At 36.7% G+C, this 22653-nt stretch overlaps 1 protein-coding gene across 1 annotated transcript in view; it reads left to right on the top strand.

The window, feature by feature from the left end:
* Window positions 1-332: 332 nt before the first annotated feature.
* UPF2 (UPF2 regulator of nonsense transcripts homolog (yeast)) overlaps window positions 333-22653 on the top strand; it is a 63142-nt gene continuing 40821 nt past the window's right edge. Inside the window, exons 1-7 of the mRNA XM_009321747.1 lie at window positions 333-710; window positions 1778-2557; window positions 6907-7067; window positions 8113-8310; window positions 10182-10331; window positions 16893-16996; window positions 17503-17588. Of these exons, the coding sequence (XP_009320022.1) occupies window positions 349-710; window positions 1778-2557; window positions 6907-7067; window positions 8113-8310; window positions 10182-10331; window positions 16893-16996; window positions 17503-17588 (1841 nt within the window). The 5' untranslated portion in view covers window positions 333-348. The remainder of the gene's footprint in view (window positions 711-1777; window positions 2558-6906; window positions 7068-8112; window positions 8311-10181; window positions 10332-16892; window positions 16997-17502; window positions 17589-22653) is intronic.

Genomic DNA, 22653 nt, shown 5'->3' with positions numbered 1-22653 from the left:
CTTGGATTTTTTTTCAGATGGACTTCTGTTTATCTTTCAAGATCTTGTATTTCTCAAGTTGCAGAAACTTCAAATGGTTTTACTTCACAATTCATGCTGAAGACAACTTTGCAGTATAACACTATAACAAAATAATTAGATTTTACTTGTTGTTAGGTCCATTCCTTAGTTCGAGAGAACTTACCTTAAACCTGTATTTTATTCTGATGGGTCAGGCATTTGTGAGTTATCTTACTTAGTTAAGAACTAAGTGAGTATGGGTGGGCTGTGAAAGTGACTTTAATATATCAACGACAAGTTAAAAATATTTATTTTCCTGTGATTCTGCAGACTTGCCTGGGTAATACAATGCCAGCTGAGCGCAAAAAGCCAGCAAATATGGAAGAAAAAGAATCTCCGTTAAATAATAAAGAAAAAGAATTTAGTGAAAGGCGACCAGTGAGCACCAGGGAGAAGCCAAAAGAAGACATCAAGGTTGGCATGAAGAGGGAGACTTTAAAGGTTCCTGAAGATAAAAAGAAAAAACTGGAAGAGGATAAAAGAAAAAAGGAAGACAAGGAGCGGAAGAAAAAAGAAGAGGATAAAGTAAAGGCAGAAGAAGAGCAAAAGAAGAAAGAAGAGGAAGAAAAAAAGAAGCTTGAAGAAGAAGAGAAAAAGAAACAAGAGGAGGAAGAGAAAAAGAAACAAGAAGAAGCAGCTGCTCAACTGAAGTAAGTTGTCTTTTAATGGTTTAATTGTGCCAAATGCTGTAGTCCTGCTATCGGGGTTGTGGGCAGAATTATAAAAGATGAACTGTTTGAGTTACTTATAAGAAGTTGTATGTAGTGCTATAAATTTTACATGGCTAGCAGACCATGCTTTATGACTTCTGTGTAGGTTTGAGTTTTCACCTCTAACCTGTGTTACTTTAGTCTCTAATAACGGGTTTTTGATAGTGTTCTCCATGTGATGACCATGTAATGCACAAATATGATTGAATAAAGAAGCACAGCTTCTTTTAAGATGGAGAAGTGTTAGTGTCATAAAATTGGGAATACAGGTTCTAACAGGTCCACAGACCGTAACGGGAGCAAATCTACTGTGAGGGATGGCTGTAATGTCTTTTAATCAATCATAGACAGTTGATACCTGGATGGCAAACACAGAATGTAACCTGGCAGTTTAGTATGTGATACTACTATGTTTGTTAGTATGTTATCAAAAGGTACTACAGTGTTGAAGATAGCATCTTTAGACCAATAAAGCCAAGATTCCAGACATTCTTGTGTTTGAAACATGTCACTTTCTAAGACTGAGGCAACACCATAGCTGAATTCTAGCTGGGACAGATGTATTTCACCTATTTAAAATTTTCTGTGTAATTTCAGTAGTCTGGGAATAAAAGATTTCCCATAACTGTGTAATAGAGTAACCTGTTGAAAGGTTGTTGTCCTCTTCTGTAAGAACTTCATCTCCGTCTGGAGTAAATGGAGTTTTATGTTTATATTTTCTAAGTCTGTTGGGATTAACATGTTCTGCATAGAAATATTTGAGAAATTTCATTTTGTAACAAGTAGTACTTGCCTTTTGCAGCAAAAAAAGTTAAACAGTAGTTTATGAAGCAGATGCTTTAGCTTTCTAGGATTAACTTGTTAAATATTTAAAAATGGAGTATTAAGGGGAAATTGTGTTTAGAACTACTGGAGGGTTTCCAACTATGACTTTTTTTTTTTCCTTTGAACTGTTAACCTAAAAGTAAGGTTCTGTAACGGAAATGACTGATTTCTATTTCTCTTAGAGAAAAAGAGGAAGCACATCAGCTCCATCAGGAGGCTTGGGAGCGCCATCAGGCAAGAAAAGAGCTTCGCAGCAAAAACCAGAACGCACCAGACAATCGCCCTGAGGAAAACTTCTTCAGCAGACTAGATTCCAGTTTGAAGAAGAACACGGCTTTTGTTAAGAAGCTAAAAACCATTACAGAGCAACAAAGGGACTCCTTGTCCCATGACTTTAATAGCCTGAATTTAAGCAAATACATTGCAGAAGCAGTAGCTTCTATTGTGGAAGCCAAACTGAAAATATCAGATGTGAACTGCGCTGTGCACTTGTGTTCACTCTTTCACCAGCGCTATGCTGATTTTGCTCCTTCGCTACTTCAGGCTTGGAAAAAACACTTTGAGGCGAGGAAAGAAGAGAAGACTCCCAACATTACCAAGTTAAGAACTGATTTGCGTTTCATTGCAGAATTGACAATAGTTGGGATTTTCACTGACAAGGAAGGTCTGTCTTTAATCTATGAGCAGCTTAAAAATATTATTAATGCTGATCGAGAATCCCACACTCATGTTTCTGTGGTTATCAGCTTTTGTCGGCACTGTGGAGATGACATTGCTGGTTTGGTACCAAGGAAAGTAAAAACTGTTGCAGAGAAGTTTAACTTGAGCTTTCCTCCTAGTGAGATAATTAGCCCAGAGAAGCAACAGCCCTTCCAGAATTTGTTGAAGGAATACTTTACGTCTTTGACCAAACACCTGAAAAGGGACCACAGGGAGCTACAAAATATTGAAAGACAAAACAGGTGACACTTGAATGTTGCTTTATATTTATGGAGAAAAAAATAGTTTGTTTATGAAATGCCTAGATTTATTGCTGTATTTGTAAACAAAGTCTGTTAGTGGTGTGTCGAAGATAAGCGTATTCTGCAATATATCTAAAAAAAGTTCTAAATTTGCTCTGAATACTTAAAAAGCTAAAACCAAATAGACTCTTTGAATATCTTTGAAGAAAATGGAGGTTGATCTTCAGCTTTAATTCTCTATAACTTTAAGTTTGGTGGTGTTCCCTTAGCAGCTTGAGAGTAATGCTTCTTTCCCAGCTGGTACCGTCCTTTTCCAGTTGGCATAATCTAATTTCTCCCTTTCCACCCACACGTATCTAACGGAGCATATGCCACAATGGCTTTGGCTTGTTTACTTTTTTTAGTGTACAAGTATGGAGGAAAAATTAGGTTAGACTAACAAGGTACCCCTTACACTTTAATGTGGGCAAATTTTATATATTAAAATGTGGGAGGGCATAGGCAATTCGATTCAAATCCTCCTAAATGTCTATATGAAATACTAATATTGAAGGGTATAAGTATACACACCTTTAAGATCTGAATAATTTAATTTCTACCATGACCACATTGTTTAATAATTGTTTGCTTTTCTTTAAAGCGTCCTGAATTGTCATTATTGGAGCCAGCCTAAACCCAACTGCTGGTCTTAAAACATGGGCATTCTTAAATCCTTTTGGAAGCATTCCAAGCAGATAGAAATGAACATGTTACTGTGTGTAGGCACAGGTTTCAACTAAAAGGCTGAACATCAGTCCAGAGCCAAATGTATGCTCGGAATACAGTAAAACTTGATGTTCCCAAACCAAGGCTTTAAACTTGCTGATGGGTATTGTGCTGCAGTCCTGTCTGGTCTTGGTCAGCTCAGTGGCGTATTTCATAGGACCATAAACTGGCTTCTGAGCTACCGTTATTTCTACAAGTACCTTATTACTTTGAAGTGTGTTATTGACTTAGTTGTTATTTTTTTAAAGTTAATGAGTATAAAGTTTTATGCTTTCACAATTAGAATTGATTCTGGGCACATTGGTTCTGGCTGGGATTTCAATGAGTGAGTGTCGAAAAGTCTGTATGATAGGCAATAAAGTGAAAAAAAATTCCAAGAGATATGAAGAATGTTAAGAAACCATAAGGAAGAAAGAGCATAAGTGATGTGGGAGAGGGAAGTATACTTTAATGTTTACTTGCACAACTGGATAAAAGTGGCTGGATAGAGCCCTGAGCGGCCTGGTCTGATCTCATCATTGAGCCTGCTATGAGTAGATCAGACTAGAGACCTCTTTATGCACCTTATCTGAATTATCGCTATGAACTTGGGCGCAAAGCTTTTGTTTTGGGGAAGGAATGTGAAGAAGTATAGTTTATCACTGGATGAAGATAATTCTATTATTTATCTCTGTCTGAACTTTTAGATGTTTATTTTAGCTGCTTAATAAAAGTTGGGGAATAAGTTTTGTTAAAGATACAAGACATCAAAAAACTTTCCTGCCTAATTTTATTTGCTTACAACGTATCTGTAACAAGAGAGATGCTTGGCATTTGCATGCTATGGACGTGCAAGGCATGAGGTCAAATATAGAAACTTGCCTGGTAAGAAGTCTGTGAATAGTATAGAAATCTTCCTCAACTGTGGATTTCTGAAAAGTGATTGTGGTGATGTGTTGTTGTTTTTTGTTGTTGTTTGGGGTTTTTGTTTTTTGTTTTTTTTTAAAAAAGGAATAATCCTATTGGAAAAAACGGTCCTCTGTGTATTTGAAACCTGATCCACTTTGCTGATAGCAACCGCTTTTATTCCCACTGTTATTCCAGAACTGGTGACGTGAACAGGGAGTGAACTGTTCCCTCTTGTGCATCAACAGTGTCATATGTTTAGGTCATGATATTTTGTCAGGTAAATGCCTCTTGTATTTACCTGTGTCAGGACAGTGACTGTGAAATAACTCAAGCTGTACAGATTGGTTGAGTTTAATTGAAAATTAATATGCTAACCTTAACAGTGCTTTAATACTGTGTTACCTGCTGAATCGTTAAGGTAAAATTAAAGCATTACTAGACACAAGGGTTTCTGCAAGTGGATAATTAGGAAAACTACCTGGAGTTACACTGTGACAGTAGAACCTGGTGGTCATTTGGTTACACAGCTAAGGGCACAGCGAGATCTGTGCAGGCTGTGTCATTGGAAGGAAACAACTTGATTCCCAAATTCTAGTGTTAGTTTTCAAAAAAGAGTTTTAGATATGGAAGAAACTTCTTTTGTCTAAATTAAGGATGTTTTTAAGATCTGCTGAACTTGTGCTGTGGCACTTCATGAAATTCTGAAGAGACATAAAGTAAGAGAAGTACTGTGTGCTGTACTTCCAATTGAATTCAAAAATGAACTGTGCTTTTTAAAGTTTGTGTAGTATGCTTTAGCTTGCTTGAATTAGTTAACACTTGTCTTTTGGGAACTGAAACTGAGAACTGAAACTCTTGTACTGTTGTTAGAGCACTTTGCTTGTTTGCTTTTTAATAATAGCACAGAGCTTCAGTGCTCATGTTTGAGACTGCCGGTGTATTTTAAACTTAAAATATGTGCCTCATGGATAGCTGTCTCCATGGAAAGGCTGTGAATTGGCACTTAACATGTTTCCTGAATCCAAACTGAACTACTGTGCTTTAGAAATTGTCTGTGGTTATTTAATTTGTTAATTTTTCTTGCTCTACTTTGCAGGAGCAGGTAAATCATGTTATATAGGTGTGTTTTTGTGAGAGGGACAAGAAACAGAACTTTTTGCTTCTTGCCCTCTGGCAAGACAACTCTGTCAAGTTTTGGTTCTAAGCAGATAGGGATTTTGTTGCTCACCCTGTGAATGTGTTGTGTACAAAGATGACTTTTGTTTTACAATTAACCTGGAACTGAAAAAAGCCAAGATTGTTATCCCTCAACTTACATTGCTTAAACTGGTTTAGAATTTTTATGCTATAAAATGTTTGGGTCTTTTGGCAAGAATGTGATTGTATACTTATTGCTTAATAAAAGCCTAATGATAATGTAATGATGCAACCTGCTTTAGAAATTATGGCATTCACACCTTATTTCAAACTTCCTCTTCTGATGCTTTCATCTCAGTGCAGGGTGCATTGTCAGTGGTTACAACTAGCTAGTCCAATGTTAGTAGCATTATTCAAGCTACTGTAAAACAAATTGGAAATTTGCTAGGCAAGCTCATTCTGTCAGCTTCCCTTTGAAAGTCTGTGTTTGATCTGAGCCCATTTGTATCTTTGCTGTGGTAGGCCCCCAAACAGCTCAGCTGGCCCAAAGTGTCCTTTACTGGTAAAGAACTGACTGTGCCTTGTCCATACAAGAACTATTCATGCAGAGTGGATCATGCCATGGATGTGAAAATGCACTTCTCAGGAGCCCTCGTTGAGGACAAACTAGAACATTGCTAACGAGCAACCGGCTTATTCTTAGTTAACCCAAAATCAACGATGACAGTCTTTCATCAGTCTTCTGTGGCAAGCTTTGTACTAGCGGAGATTACCTTGTTCTGTATATTTCGTTCAAACTACTGGAAGTTCTTGATATTTTTTTGTCTAAAATCCAAGATGGTCTTAATTGTAGTGTGGTAAGAAAATTGAGTTGTACTGCTCTGCATGTAATCCTGAAACTGCTTTACTGTGCGCTTGTAAGCAATGATTAACATTCCTTCAAATCCAAGTTGCTTTTGACAGTGGATTTCAATTTTAAAAATGAGAATTTAAAATAAGTATGGATAGTTTCATAAAAGAAAACAGAGGAAGTGAAAAAACAAATGTAACTGCTCTTAATTTTGGACTAATAGCCTATAAATAACTTGGTTTGTTGGAAAATTAATGGGCTGGTCTTAATGTACAACTTTTTTGAGCCTCCTGGCGATGATTGCCCATTTAATCATTGAACAACATGGAAATGTATTGTTACAGATGCAAAGCAACTTTTATCCAGCTTTCATGGAAGTTGAATGTTTTAATTTACTACAAAAGTCTTTTCATTGTGCAGGACTGTTACAGGATAATCATGGCAAAAAAAATAAGTTAGCCTTTCTCTTTGGACATTGAAGTTAGAGCTGTGACTGTACTACCCTCAATGATATTGAGTAATTCAGTATGGTTGTTTGGAAAAAAAATAGCGTTGCTCAAACTTTTGCTATTGCAGTCTCAACTAGAATTCTGACAGTTCCCTCTTCGAGGGAAGGTTAGCTTTGCTCAGAGAAATTGGTAGTGGTACAGGATAGCTCAAATATACTTTAAGAAAAAAGGTTATCTTACTGTAACTTTGATTTTTGTAGGCGCATTCTTCACTCCAAAGGAGAGCTGAGTGAAGATCGACACAAGCAATATGAGGAATTTGCAATGTCCTATCAGAAGCTGTTGGCAAATTCTCAATCTCTAGCTGATCTTTTGGATGAAAATATGCCTGACCTTCCCCAAGAGAAACCAACACCTGAGGGTAGGCAGTCTTCTAAAGCAAGTAAACAGGATGCTGGACTTGGCTTGAATGTGGTGGGAAAGCTAACCAAACCCTCTTACTGATGTGTTCTGATGTGTTCTTCCCATTGACTACTGGGTTTAGGTTTCCCTCCTTAAGGATATCAAAGAATGAATAATACATAGTTTTTTATTAAAGCAATTAAACCTAACATTTAACCATAACGATCGTATATGCTGTGTAGTTACGGTAACAACTAATATCTGTTTAGATTTGTTTCAGGTAATACAGGAATAAATGGAAAATTTAAAATGTTTTAAACCTAATTGTTTTAAACCTAATTCTTTCAATTTAATGTAATGCATTTTTTGCTATTTAAAGAACGGTATATGTTAGAATTTTAAAATCTGATATTGTTAAAAAATGAATTTGAAGTATATTTTGGGTCGTGATGTTATGAGCAGGATCATATTGTTAAGCCAGATAGGTCACTAGGTGGCTCTCTGACCTCCTGAGGAGAAGTGCAGCATATAACTGGCAGAGCTATTCAATGCCTCAATGAATCTCTCATTTTAGGTTTAGAGATGTTGTTGAAATTATGAGTGTACCTTTTGTCTGAAGTCATCTTGAGCTTAAAAGAAGCTGTATTTCTTGAATACCTCTAAATTTAAAATTATTCTTTTTAAACTTCTGTTCTTAAAATACAATGAGGTACAATTCATGCTCAAAGCGATTATTTTTTATGCTAATGTGTTTAGTCTGTTATAGCTTTCCTTTCTAATACCACAGTGTGCTGCTTGATTTTACTTGATTTGACTTTCACTCTGATACTGTGTTTTCTATCAATGCCAAATCTACAATTTTAAGATAGCTTATTGATATATCTACTATTAAGATTGAGTTGTTAAAAGCACTTTATACGTTCCAACATTTAAGTGAAAACAGTGGTAGTAATAAATAGGTTAACATGTTTCTAAAAGTATTTTTTTAATCTTTAAAGGTGCCTCCCCTTAGAAGGTGAAAAATTTGTGTGAATAACTTTCTTATGGTTTCACTATTTTTGTAGAACATGGACCTGGTATTGATATTTTCACACCAGGAAAGCCTGGAGAATATGACCTGGAGGGGGGTATCTGGGAAGACGAAGATGCTAGAAACTTCTATGAGAATCTCATCGACTTAAAGGCTTTTGTGCCAGCAATTTTGTTTAAAGATAATGAGAAATGTTCCCAGAACAAGGATTCCGGCAAAGATGAATCAAGAGGTAGAATGCTTGGATGAGTATTTTTTTAACATATTTTGTCCAACAGATATGTAAATTTGATGGAAGTAATGAGTCTCTAACAAAATAATTTGTGGTGATCAGGACAGTACACCAGTTTAGATGAATTTTTAGGGAAGAAACTATGTGGGAAAGGGATTATATCTGGGTATGGTATTTAAGGAAAAAAAAAATTAAATGCATTTTAGTATTGATAGAATTTTAAATTTGAAATAATTGGAGATTAACCAGTGCCAGTAAATGATTAACTTTTCTGTTGGAAACCTAAAAGTTTACCTTCTTTGAAAGATGTTAGCGTTCATTCTGTTTTTTCCACTAAATTTTCAATGGTAGCCATCTGTTTCAATATAAAATTCCAGTAGATTGAAAGGCCTGGATGGTTCCTCACTTCTGACACAGCCCTAGGTTCACAACCAGGCATTGGTAGACTTTAGTTATAAGGGGATAAAAATGACATTCACCATCACCAGCTCAAAGTGTAACAGAAGATGCACGTTTGGATAAGAGCAGTGTTCTGGCATTGAGGAAATGCCAACAAAGACACAGGCTGCATGGTTTTCTAATACGCATGCAGTAGGTCAGTGTTGAGTATTAATGGAATTTCAGCTCCGTAGCTCATGGCCTTCTTTCTGATTTCTAAATTCCGAAATTTCCCTGTAAGTATAATTAGATGTTGGAGCAGCTTGCCCAGGGAGACTGGAATCTCTGCCTTAAGAGATTTTTTTCAAGGCAACTGGAAAAAATCCCTGAGAAATCTGGTCTGAATACAGTGCTCATCCACTTCAAGCAGAAGGTTGAACTAGAGACCTCACCAAGATCCATTCCAGACTAAATCAGTCTGTGATTCTAAACGTGTTGCTTGCTTTGAGTCTGCTATTTCCATATGATACGTACACTGTTTAGTTGTCACAGTTTTGTTTGAAAAATTTAAGTATTTTAATAAGGTTATTTGCCTTGTAATTTATCTTTTTTTATGAAGCATAGTCTGCAAATGAGGCTTGAAGGAGGCCTAAAAGAATAGTAAAATGTTGTAGATAGTAATCTCTTGGAAAAACGCTCTGTGCTGGACCAGTGTTGTCCAAGAAAAATATTGGCTATTCCTTTCTGAATCTTCATCTAGTGGTTCATAGATCATTTGTGTTCAAGGAAAATATGGGTTTATTTGACCTTCTGCAAAGCACCTTATTTCTTCAGTATTTTCCTCCTGTTCTGCTTTTTGCTTTTTTTTTTCTTGGTCTGTATAAAATACTTTCTCTTCACCTTGCTTTGTCAATTTTGTTACCAGTTGAGCTATGAAGACTATGCAGTGCAAACACTAAATTAGAATTTGTACCTTTGAATCTGGCTCTTTTTGAACAATGTTTATGATATTCATTTACTGGGGTTTTGGAGGATACTGTTTTTCTCTCTGACCTTCCCAATATGCAAGTTTTTTTTGCTTGCATTTGCCACGTGATGGCCTGGCAATCCATTTTAAGCACTTTTGGACTTAGATTACTGCATTTCTGAATATCTTGTTCTGTTTGAATGTATACATGTCATCCAATGAAGATGTACCAGGTATAGTTCAGAGCAAACCAAAGCACTAAAAACTGTTGGCAGTCCTTAACAGACTCCAATGTAGGTAAACGTTTGCAGATTTCAGGCATATGGGTAAAGCTGTATGAAGGATGTCACACCACTGAAACGTAACAGATGAGACAGTATAGTCTCAAGAAGTAGATGTTCTTTTCCCCGTTTCCTTTTAACGAGACTAAGACACTAAAGAGATGTAGGTTTAGCAAGGTGAGTCTTCCTGTATTCTAATCATGACTGCGTATATTTAGTAGTTTAATATTTCTACTTTTAAATAGATTCAAAAGATGCCAAAGATAATAAGGAAGCACCTGGGAGTGAGGATTTGGAGTTGGAGCTGGAGAACCTGGATATTAATGATGATCCTCTGGAGTTAGACTGCGGAGATGAGGCAGAAGATCTTACAAAAAAGCTTCTTGATGAGCAAGGTAAAAAGTGGTTTTAGGAATTCTTTGTTGTTTCCTGATTTTGGTGGGGGGGGGGGGGGGGGGGGGGGGGGGGGGGGCGGCTTGATGGTTTTTAGTCAGTAGATAGAGTGACTTCAGGGAGAACTTTTTATTTATTTATGAAACTTTAGCAGCTAGAAACTGTTAGGATTGTGGTAAAAAATGCATTTGTAACAAGATACAAGTGAAAAGTATTACATGGAGGTTTATGTAGTGAAAGTTATTGATTCCTTCATATAGCTTTTAAAAATAATCAAATGTGAAGGCAGTTGTCTGCAAAGTGACTAGAAAGAAGCATGTAGACTTCAGTGCATAAATGATTTGCTCATCAAATGTGCTTAGGGTACTAATAAAATATTTTCTGATTTTAACTTATAATGAAATCTAAGATTCAGCTCTGCCTTTCTGTCTTGTTAATCATTAAAGACTTTTCTTTTGATGTTATGGCTTCACATAGCAGGATTTAAGAATTCTAACTTCTAATTATGCGTAAAGGGCTGCAAATGGCACCTGTGAAAATCTAGCTGTGTCAGTTTTACTAGGGGAAACAGCAGCAAAATGTTTCTTAAGCATTTTTCTTATGAGTTACAAGTTTTTCTTTCAGTGGTACTGAATAGTGGGAAAAGCAACATCAGGTGTTAAGAGCCAAAATCGTAGAGGAGCAAGTGAGGTGTTTTCTTTGAGCCCAGTTTGTAAGACACATTGGCTTTTCTGCTTTGGATTTCCAAGGACCAATGCAGATTCTTTTCTTTCATTGCTGAAGCAGGAAACTTGTTGTATGTCTAGAATGTGGGAAAAAAAATCACATCTAGAGTCCACTGGCTGGAGATTCTGTGGCTTAGAAGTGAAGATCCTATCTGATCTAGTGAATTTAGATTCTAATCATCCTCTTGCTTGAAACTGCGTTGGGCTTTAAAAGCTAAGAAGTTAAAGCCAAAACGTCAAGCCGTGGAGTTCACATCAAAGCAAAGAAATTCAGGCCCTGGCAAAGACTGTGTATCTGTGTTTAAAGCGTAGGTTCATCTAACCAAGCTGATGCATGGATCTGTGGGCTTGGGCGTTGAGTGATTTGAAGAACTCAAAGTGCCAGTCTCCCTTAGCTGACAGTAGGAAGGGTTAGGGCATATGGGTCTTTACATTGGATGACTCTTGTGTGCCTAAAGTTAGCTGAGCTTGGGACTGTGCTGGTCTGTGACACCTCACAAATTTGAAGAAATTAGCTCCCCAGTCAGACTGTTTCAGATTCCTTCTGAAAGGAAAACTGTCAGGATAATTCTGTGTAATGTTTCCTTAGGTTTTTCCTTTCTTTACCCAGACAGATTGGAAAAAGCCATACCCTCTTTGGAATAAATTTTCCCTTCCATTTATATTCTTCTCTGAGTAGTCATCAGCTCATTAAAACTTAACATCTTACCCAGCTTAATTGCAGGACATTCACTTTAGTGAGTTGTTATCCTCAGAGATCTCAAACAAAACAGTGAAGAGCTTGGTTCCAGCTATCTATAAGGGAGGTACACATAGACGTTCTCTTGGAATCAAAAGAAAAAAAAGCAGCTCATTCTGGATTGGTCATAGCTTGCTAGATAGGCCAAAAATACTTCGTCAATAGCATCTAAAGGAACGTGGATATTTCCTTCTTGTCTTTTTCTGAAGGGATTCTTGACTTGATAGGAGGATGAAGATGATTCCAAATACAAAGCCAAATAACTAGAGTGGTACCCTGTAGAAGTGAGGAAGGAATAACAGGAGATGAGATCAGAAATACAAGATGCAGTCTCTGTATAGTTCAAGCTCACTGGCAGGCAATGCAAGTTTGAGTATGTACAGTAGCACAGAAGGGATTGATGATCATGCTTTTGATTGTAAAAGGAAGGTGATGCATGTTTTGTCATAATACAAAATATTAACCATCAATACTAGTTTCTGTTTTTAAACTACCTATTGACTGAGCATTAAACACACTCCCATCTGAAAGGTTAATCTAAAATGTGTCAGAATGGTGTTTATTTTTTGTCATTAAACAGCCAGCCTTTAAAGAAAGCCTTTTACTTTCTACCGTGTGAAGGTAATGTCATTTGGCTCACAGTGTAGGCTTTTTCTTAGTGGAGACCTATTGCTTCATGATTGTCTTTGCTCATTAGTTTATTTTTTGTGAAACATGTAGAAACGTAGTGTCTTTGCAAATTTGATACCTTTGCCAAATTTCTTTGATACTGACAAGTAGCTTCATAAATTAGTGATGGAAATTAAAATAGATCTGATTGCCAAATCCTTGTTCTAGAAAACTAGGCTATAAATTAGCAGCATGTGTTACTTTACTTGAAACATATAGAGAAACACAATGATTGGGGTTTTTTGGGGAGGTGTGTAATTCTGAACACCCCTAATTGGTAGCACCAGATATACAGAATTAACAAAAATCTGAATTTAGATGTTGCTTCAAGTTCTGCGATGTATTTCCATCTAGTTAACTGGTAGATTTCTTTCAGCCTTTCTCTTAAGTAAAATTCACTTAGGTTTGACATTAAGACAATTAGGTGTCCTTCAGCTGCAAAACACAGCTTTAACTTCTCTTCATATGTGCTGAATTTTTGTGCATCTGTACTTGAGGTAAGTTAGTAGTAAAGTTTTGTGCAAAGCCATCAAAGAATGAAACCACTGTATTATGACACTATTACAAACATAAAATAAGAGTATTCCTAGGCTGAGATGCGCCTTTAGTATAAAAAGGGAGGATGCATGAGGTTTTAATGTAAGGTCCAAGATGAAGAAAAAAAAGTAGCTTTAGTTATTGTGATAATCTGGGGGTGTGGATTTCATTGGCAGAGGGAATAAGTAAATTATAGAGGGGAAGATAAGATAAATAGGGCAGACAGTCCAGTCAGACAGTGGGTATTGCATATCTTTTGCTACTTCTGCATCTCCTGCCACTTCTCTTCAGTCTTTTCTCCCCTGTCCAAATATGAGGGAGACAAGGCAGTTTTCCGAAGTGCGTGATGTTAAAGCAGGTCTGCCCTGGTGTAGCATCCTTCACAGCATTGCAGTGCCTGTTTCTGTACTTTTTTCCTAAAGGTTGGAGTCTATAGTCAGTTAAGTTTAAAATATGACATGTAAAAGGAAAGTTGATGCAGTTAATTGAAGAGGTTTGTTTACCAGGAATTTAGCTAATTTATTTTGTTTCTCTATTGTGTTAACTTTGAGTGAATCTTAATTTTCTTATTTTCAATATGCTCAGGGAAGAGAGAGGGAGCAGATAGCACCGGAGCTGAAAATAGTGACGGAAAACATGCTGAAAGAAGTGAGTTTTGAGGTTGTTTTTAAGAGAAGGTAAAGTGTTAAAAATGAAGCTGTGCGAATGGAAACGAAGATGCTAAGTAAGGAACGGCCAGGGTGGAAGCCATCAAGGGTACTGGGAGCAGGAGTCTGATGTTAATATATATCTAGCGCCAGTTTTTGTAAGGCTGGTCAGCAGCAGAGATGATCTGTAGAAGTGAGTATTAAGTCAACCCTGTTAATTTTGCTACACTGTTTAGAGAGCTGCAAAGTTCCTATCAGAAGAGCAGGAATTTAAAAAAAGATCTAAAATATTCATTAAGAAATATTTTTTTTCAACTTGGATGACTTGTGAGACTAGATTCTGAACATGTTCCTCTGTGAGGCTTTGATTCAACAAGATGTTTAACATTATGCTTAAGTGTTGTGCAGAGAGGGGGGATCCAGCCAAAAAATTGCTCACAGTATTCGTTCGTACCATCTGAATGTGAGGGCTCCTACATGATAAAATTCGTTACAGATGCTCATCTCACAGAGGAATAGCTACTAGCATTACAAAAGCACTTCTGTTATTTCCACTGTCTGGGTGATACTGTACAAGGTAGACTGAAGCTTTCAGGCAGAGTGGAGTTTCTAGGAGTGAGCCCTCTGTAAGGTTATAGTTTTGTAAAAATTAAAAAAAGGTGTTAACAATAAGGGATCCAGGGTTTTCTCAGAAAGTATGTGTGTAGGGAGAGGGGAAGGCAAATAACTGTTGTTACTGAAGTAGAAGATTGGTACTGATCGTTGCAGGAGAACAACTTCAGTAAGCCCTTAAGGTCTTCTCATACTTTCTCCCTGAAAACTGCAGTATTGCATGCATTTCTGGTTAAATATAAAGGTGTTTAAAAAGAAAAAATAATTTTTCTTTCAGTCTCTACAGCGATCTTACTGCATGATTTGATCTGCACCCAGATAGACTATTACAAATAGTCTAACTGTAATTGTTATACATTACTACTTGTAAATTTTTAAAAAGAGGTAATGCAGTTCTAAAATGTGGTGATGATGAAAGACTGGAACTCAGGAGGACCAAAGTGAAAAGCAAGAAAGGAACTAATTTTTTGCATGAATTGCATACTTAGAATCGTTATTTGCCTTAGAGAAGGAAGCTCTGACCACTTCATTTCCTGTCACTGTCAAATTCTTAATTTTCTATTTTAAGTCCCAAAGCTGCTTCAGGTACTACAAAAAAGCCTTTCCACTTAGAAAGGATCCACATACTGTCATGAGGAAGAAATACCTAGAAATATAATGTGAGAGTATCTGTAGCTCTCCAGTGAGAGAGAGGACCAGTGAAAGAAGAGATGTATTTGGGAACTGTTGAAACTGAATGTGATAGCAGGGCCTCTTGAAAGATTGACTTTAAAAGTGACTGAATTGTCGAAGACTTATTTTTTTTAATTTATTTCAAGAGCATTGAGTCAGTTTGAATAGAAGACTGAGGTGAGACAACTAACGGCTGTAAGGGAAAACAGAAAATAAAAGGAGACGGGAAGGTGTGGCTGTAAATATCTAAATGGAAAAATGCATTAAAACAAGGTTTGCTAGTAAAAATTGTCTGGTTTGAGCTATTGCATTGCATCCTAGTGAAGTCTGAGTATATGGGTGATGAGAGAGTCAGGGTTCCTTAAACTTTCATGGTCCTCTTCTGTCTGAGCATCTGGAACATCTTCCTTTTCTTTTTTCTCCTTTCTTAATCAACTCTTCTCTCATTCTTCAGACTTCTAGTTGCCTGTGCAAGAGAGGAGGCGATGTCATCTGCTTTAATCTCTAGCATCTTCAAGATGGGGTAGCTGGCAGTGTTCCTTGGAACAATTCTTAGTGTTTCTCTACCTAAGCTCTACCCCGTCTCCAAAAAAAAAAACCAAACCACCCCACCCCCTCCCCACAACCCACCAAGGAAAAAACGTCCTGCAATGTAGCATCTTTGTTTTCTCTTTGCCTTTCACTAACTTGAAAAAGAAACTTCAGTCTTTTATGCTAGTTTACCTTACTCTGTAGCCTGTAAAGACAAAGTGACTTTACCAAGTCTCAGGTATTTTGTAGTTGGGGTGCAATTTCACCACTACCATATTCACCTTTTTGAAGTCTGTCTGTCTCTGTTCTGCTTTCAAATATCTCTTAGGTATTCTTGTTACTGCTGAAGTTTCTCAGACTGAAAGGAAACCAAACATCATCATGTTCCTTTTTCAGGAAGCAGTGTTCTTTTGTGTTGCTTTGGCCAAGGAAGGGTTCTTTCCAAGCGTGTTTGTTATAACTCATTGTTTTGGCTCATGTTGTGCTATAGAGCAAACTAGACTCTTCTCTAGGACTTAGTAAAATCTGGAAAATTTTTGAAGCTTACCACGTGTTTTGCAATTAAAGGGTAACTGTAGGGGGATTGGTCTGGTGAGATCTTCGTAGCTGATGCCAGAAAATCTGAATTTAAATGGCAGAGTTGTCCTGCAGTCTCTTACTTGTGTAGTGTTACTGACTCAATTAGTAGATACAGGTCACTGTCACTGCTTCCTATGTTGCAAATTACACAGAAGCATTTGCTTGAAAAACAAATTGTCGCTTGCCTTGCGATTGTTATGTGATCAACCCTCCATTCTTGTTGCTTTATGGTTTTGTACTCTGGTTTCTGTACAGCTGAAGGAATTGAGTTGGCCTCTAGCTTTTATAGCCTCAAGTGAAAAGATGTCAAGAACACACCTGGTGAAAGAATGGCCTTAATGGACATTTTTGATCAAAAATTCTATTTCTCCTGCAGGGCAAGAAAAATAGAATCCACATTTTCATAAAAAAAATAGAATCCACAATTGCATTAAGGCGTTTTGTTGTTTTGGTTTGGTTTTTTCCCCCCCCCAATATTGTTTTCCCCCATGTTTGGGCCTTCTTGTGGTCTTCCTTTTATCACCTAAAGAAACTACCATAGTTTTCTAGGAATATATATATGTGTTGTTACTCCTGACAGTATAAATTAGGAGGTAGGAAACTTCATAAATGGGAAGACGAGTTTTAAAGGTTATACTTTTGACTTTTGTCAGCATAGAGAATCAATGGATTGATTTTTTGCATTAAAAAAATGAAATTTTGTATTCATCTTTATCTTATTTTTTTTTGAATCTGTGGATGACTATTTAACAACTAAACATTACAAATGCACTGTGTTTGGGGAATGTGATTGTAAATCATTATATTTCATAGCTTAAAAATGTGTGCTGCTTATTTATTTCACTCTGTTAGAACAAGAGGATGAAGAAGCCAGTACTGGATCTCATTTAAAACTTATAGTAGATGCTTTTCTTCAGCAGCTTCCAAATTGTGTCAACAGAGACCTCATAGACAAGGTATAGTCACAGTTTTCTTTTTTTTCCCCACTCTTAAAAGCTATAACGCTAGATCAGATTGATCGGAAATAAAGATTTGAAGCTTTGGAGTCTAGCAGTAGCTGAATTCATTTTTAACCTGGAGGAAGTATTTTCTTTTTCTCACTTAGCCATTGCCCAAATACCATGTGACATTGGTTTTGTCTGCCCATTCTCTTATGTGTTAGTTTGTTTTAGAAGTAGACTTGGCTTTTTCCTTTTTTCTTCCCATCACTCCCTGACAAATTACTCCCTGTCTACTTAAGCTGCTTTTTTCCTTGTGTTGATCCAAAGAATCAGTAACTGGGCATGTTTTCTAACTGTGTCAGTTCTAGACAAAAATGAAGATTTTTTTTTTCTTTACGGTTGTTTTTAAAGCAGCTGCATGTAACAGGAATAGCTCTATAAAAGATGCTTTTGAAAAGCATGCTACATTGCTTTAAAAAATTGCTGCATTAAAGGTGAAGTATTGACTTTTCTCTTTACAGGCAGCAATGGATTTTTGCATGAATATGAATACAAAAGCCAACAGAAGAAAACTAGTACGAGCACTTTTCATAGTTCCTAGACAAAGGTAAGAACTGAAGGGGAACAAGCTGGATCCACCCTTTGGTTATTTAACTTAACATTTTTTTATTTTATTTTTTTTTTCTGTTTAAATTACTGAAGACCAGTGCATATTCCAAGTTGCATTTGTTTATTCTTGATGTGCACTTCTGGAGTGATTTATGCTAGAGCACCAAAGAAATACTTGGGATTAGCGATCAAGCAATTCACCACAATATTTTGCCATAGCAGTGTAAATTTTCTTAATAAATAGTTTTTCTTTTCTGGTACTTGTGTGTTTATAGTCGATCTTTTCATGACTTCTTTTAACCATGAAAACAACAGCAAAACCTACCTTCTATCAAAAAAGGAGGATATATTTCATTCAGGAGAACTTGTGCTTTTTTTAATATAAGAACCTATGAATAGTTAGAGCACAGTGTTGTTTAGGATGAGGGATTTCTTGTGATACGTTAATGCTGGTATAGTACATAGCCATTGTAGCCTTTTATCTTCTGGAACAGAGCTGGTTCGAGGCTGGCCAGTTTAAAGAAAGCAAGGATTAGAGTTTGAGCCTGGCCTCTTCCGTCTGTGTAGATCTGTCCATGTAGAGTTTTCCTATTTCTCCTTGTCTCTCTCTTTGTGTAAGAGAGGTCGCTGTACTTACAGGAAGAGCCTTGCTTACAGAAATGATTGCAAATATTGGGATAAAATTGTTAAATTCATTGGAAGAATAATATATTTCCCCGGTAAACTTGTACCTTAAATAGGTGCAACTTAAATAGGTGCAATTATGAAGGAGCCACTTTTCTTGCTCCACCTCACCCTGTTTCTCCTGAGATGTTGTTTTGATGCTGCTTTTAGTTTCAAATGTTTCATCATCATCTTGCATTTCCTGTTAGAGTTCACACCACTTTGATTCCATTCCCTTTTAACACCAGGGGAAAAAACATGGTTTGTTTGAGTGTCCGTTTTGTTTCAAGACTTGTGTAGACTATTGCTTTGAAGAAACAGACCTTGGTGTTTTGTTTTCCTTGCTTTTAATCACTTAGTTCTTGCCTTGTGTTTTCAACCTTAATTCTAGCCTATTTCTACATCCCATCTGTAATAAGCATCTGCTGTGCTAATAACCCTACACCCTTAGCTGTATATAAACCAACGGTTTGTTTGCTGACTGTACGCATTAACCTGACTACATTGATACTAGTTTTGCAATTAGAAGTGCACATAATCTTTCATTCTCTTATGTATTCTTTTCTCTAAAAAAATATGGTTTTGACACCTCAGTCTTTAGAGACTTTGATAGAGGCCTGATTGTGCCTGAAATATGAATTACTGACAGAGGAGGCAGGCAGTTGAATATCTTCTGTTAGACGTAACAAGGTGCTCTTCAGCCCAAATTTATGATGTAGAGGAAATAACATTTCTATTTATCAGCCTGCTGGTAATCATGAAATGCATCAAAACACAATTTGAAAAGAACTTTTTCTCACGGCCTAGAATATCTACAGCAATGTAAATCAACTGGATGACTTACTTTTGTCTCCAGCTCTACCATAATTAATTTTCCATGTTTGTTTGCAAAATGGAAGCGGGTTGTTGGCTGGTCTGTGAACATACAGTAGTATTTGTACCACTGCCCTGTATTTCTTCCTGGTGCTATAGATTCCAGATTGCTCAGATTGATCATTAACTCTTGGAACCTCTTTGAAGATGCATGATTTTCTTTGCATAATCCACTAGTGTACTAGATGATAATGACCTAAAGGAACTTGATGACATTGTGCACAGCAAAAGAGGTAGTTTCAAACAAGAACAACATGATGGCTTGTAAATTCAGCAGTGTGGTTTCATAGATACTGTGAAGGCAAAAGTTAAATTCCTAGTATATTGTGGTATTAAAAAAAGAGAGGTATCTTTGATCGGGCTGTACTAGGAACTCTGTAAGTTGCTAGAAACGTATATAGTCTCCACACTGCCACTGATTTGTTGTCTTCCCAATGGTAGTTCCATTATCCCACAAATTTGTTTTAAAAATAATAACAACTTCAAAAAGATTAATTTTTCTGTAGGAACTCAATAGACCAGTAGAGATGGTGTGATTGGCTCAACTGTCATCTTTGTGACAGTTCTGTTCTCTACTAGTTGGAACTAATACTGAAATGAATGGCTCAGCTGATCACTGTTGTTCTTTCATGATAAATCTTAATTGTTCTTAATATTAAGAAATATTAATATTCCATGTACAATTCTTTTTTTAATACCTTTTTCGGCTGTCTGGTCTGAGACCTACTGGACTAATGAATACTCCAGCTTCCAATTGTAAGATCTTAAGTTCAGTTGTATATATCTGCCTGTTCTTTTGCCTGCATTAGTGATGCCCGTCTCTGGGCTACTAAGCAGGAGAAGCAGGATGTTGACTGAGCTTCTTGTTCTGAACCACAAACAGTTGCAATGAAAAGACCAGCTGAATTGCCCATAGATGCAAATGATTTTAAAGGGCAATCTATCCTAATATTTGTTAGCTTTATTACTGCAGTTGGTAAAGGAGCAGTTCTGCGGTCTTGAAATCAACATATATAATCCTTATGGAAAAACTCCAGGTGTGTATATGGCACACAGGACTAACAGTTGCTACAAAATGCTACAAATTCATTTAGAATATTATTTAACAGACTGCTTCAAAGCTTTGTATACTATGCATTAACAATGTTTTTGCTTCATGTATCTCTTCACTGAGCCGTAATGGTATGTCTTTAACTTCCGTTACTGTTGTTGCATACTAGTTTTTACTAATTCCAGGAGTTTCTGCAATATCCCTCCAGGATACCATGGGAGAAGAAAGCTTGTTGGGGTTATGTTCTTGGGGAGTTTTTTTGGTTGGTTGGTTTTGTTTTTTGTGAAGGGTTCAGAGGAACAGTGTCCTTACAGGATGTAGATAAAGCATTATATTTTCCAAAAGTGTTTAGTCTCCAAGCATATCAGATAATGTTGTCTAAGTGTAGCTATTATGTTGGCAGCCATAATAAGATATTTCAATAACAGGGTAAGTTCTGTTTCTTCTCTTGAGAGATCAGTTTTAGGAAATGTGCAGGCACAACAATTTTACCAAGAAAGTACAAAACTGGTTTCGTGTTTGAGGAGTAATGCAGACACTGTAAAGTCAAAGTCATTATGCAGTGTTGCCAGGGAGCTTCCTTGCTCCCACTAGGGTTGGATAGACTGGGACAAATGCAGGATTCTTTAAGACAGAAAACTTAATTTGACAAAAAAGGACAGTTTTTCCTCAACTAACTGTAGATTAGTGTTAGAATACAACATCATTGCACTGCTCTGTTGAATACTTATGAATGGATCGCATTTACATTTTCAGCTGCTATTTGAACCTCCAACCTAACAGAACAGAAAGCCTTTTAAAAAGATTTTTTCAATGCTAGTATACAAGCGGCTTTCAGATTTGCATTGGAGGATTGATTTAAAACTAAATATTAGCCTTTTAATTCAGGACTATATAGATTGCACTGAAGTGACGGTACAGTGATTTAACCCATATGGCTCGCAGCTTTAGGGCACTTACGTGTAATTCTTTGCTATCTAACTGAATTATCTTCCTGTACAGATACACATAATTATTTATGTTTAATTGCATACTGCAATTTTCTTGAATTTTTTCAACTTCAATATGAGGAGTTTAAAATATCTTTTTAGGCCTTAAACAATTCTAGATAAATGGTAAACAGCAAATAGGGGCTGCTGTGGCTTCTGATTTTTTTTTTTTTTTTTTTGCCATTCTCATCTATGGTGATCTATGAAGTTGCAGGTTTACTAAGCAAGAGATCTGTTGTTTGTCATACGGAAATTTTTAGCATTATCATTGGCTATTCTTAATTCAGAAGTTAGCTGCTTCTTGAGTGTTAAATAGTTCTGAGCATTTTAACTCAAAAGATGTAAACCTCCTGTATATCTACCTTCTTTCAGCTTCTTATCCTGAGAATCCTCAGTAGCAAGGTCCTTTTTTGTTCAATTGAACTTGACTTATCAGTGTTTCATTGGCGTCTCTCATTTGAGGATAAAATCGAGAGATGTGCTTGAGATAAGGAGTTTATGCCATGGCTAAGAAATAAAAGCAAAAAGTGTTTATTTGATAGCATGCAAATTCCACAGCATCATTCTCTTCCTACTGAGCGGTGTGGGTGGCAGTTTGTACCTGTTCAGGCCCTGTGAATACACTGCATTTATCTGGGTGATGATTATGCTTGTGAGGCAGGAGTTCTTGCTCTGTTGCTTCATTCTTTAAGCTGACTTTCTGGTAGAATCCCAGTTAATAAATGTACGCAATGCCCCCCTCACTCTTTCTGGGTATAAAATTTTGGATGCACCCATTCTAGAGAGATTGAAATTAGGACTTTAATTGAGCAAAGTCTCTTTTTTTTAAGTAAACTAACATTTGAAATTCTAAAAAAAAAAAAAAAAAGTGCTCTTAGATATTTCACTGAAGTGCAGTCCATGTGATCCAGAGTTGACGAAATTTCAATCCAAGCTATGTGGTCAAAATGACAATGGTCAGAAGTAGTGGGTTTTTTACTATGGTAGTTTATATTCAGGGTGCTTAACATAGGCTTCAGAGAGTAACTGACTCATCCCTCATGCTAGATCTTGCTTCGTAATGTAGAAGAGCAGGAAGAGAAAGCAATACGGTGGGTTTTGTGGGTTTTTTCATTAATATCTGCCCCCCTTCTCAAGAAAAAGAAATACTTTTGGAGAAAACAAAAAGCCTAGTTAGATTAGCCTTAATGCAGGTACCAGTAGATGGTGCCACTGATACTGCAATCTCTCCACTGCTGAACACTAATTTTTGCCTCCCCTGTGAGAGAGGGAACGGATTCAATCTCTGATTGCCAGTTTCACAGTAATTGACCCCAGGCTTTTCCTTACTATATTTCACCTATTTAGAAATACTCAGTCTTAGTATTCTTCCCCATGAAGAAACCTTTTGTGTTCTGTGAGGGAATAACAACAATGCGCTTTAAGACTTTAATTTTCCCCCAGGTATGTTCAGTTTACAGGGATGAAATTATTAGCTCTCAGCAGGC

This window comes from Pygoscelis adeliae, unplaced genomic scaffold, assembly GCF_000699105.1.
Source record: "Pygoscelis adeliae isolate BGI_AS28 unplaced genomic scaffold, ASM69910v1 Scaffold202, whole genome shotgun sequence".
NCBI classification, from domain to species: Eukaryota; Metazoa; Chordata; class Aves; order Sphenisciformes; family Spheniscidae; genus Pygoscelis; species Pygoscelis adeliae.
Note: the sequence above shows the minus strand (reverse complement) of the source record. Positions and strands in the feature narration are given on the sequence as shown.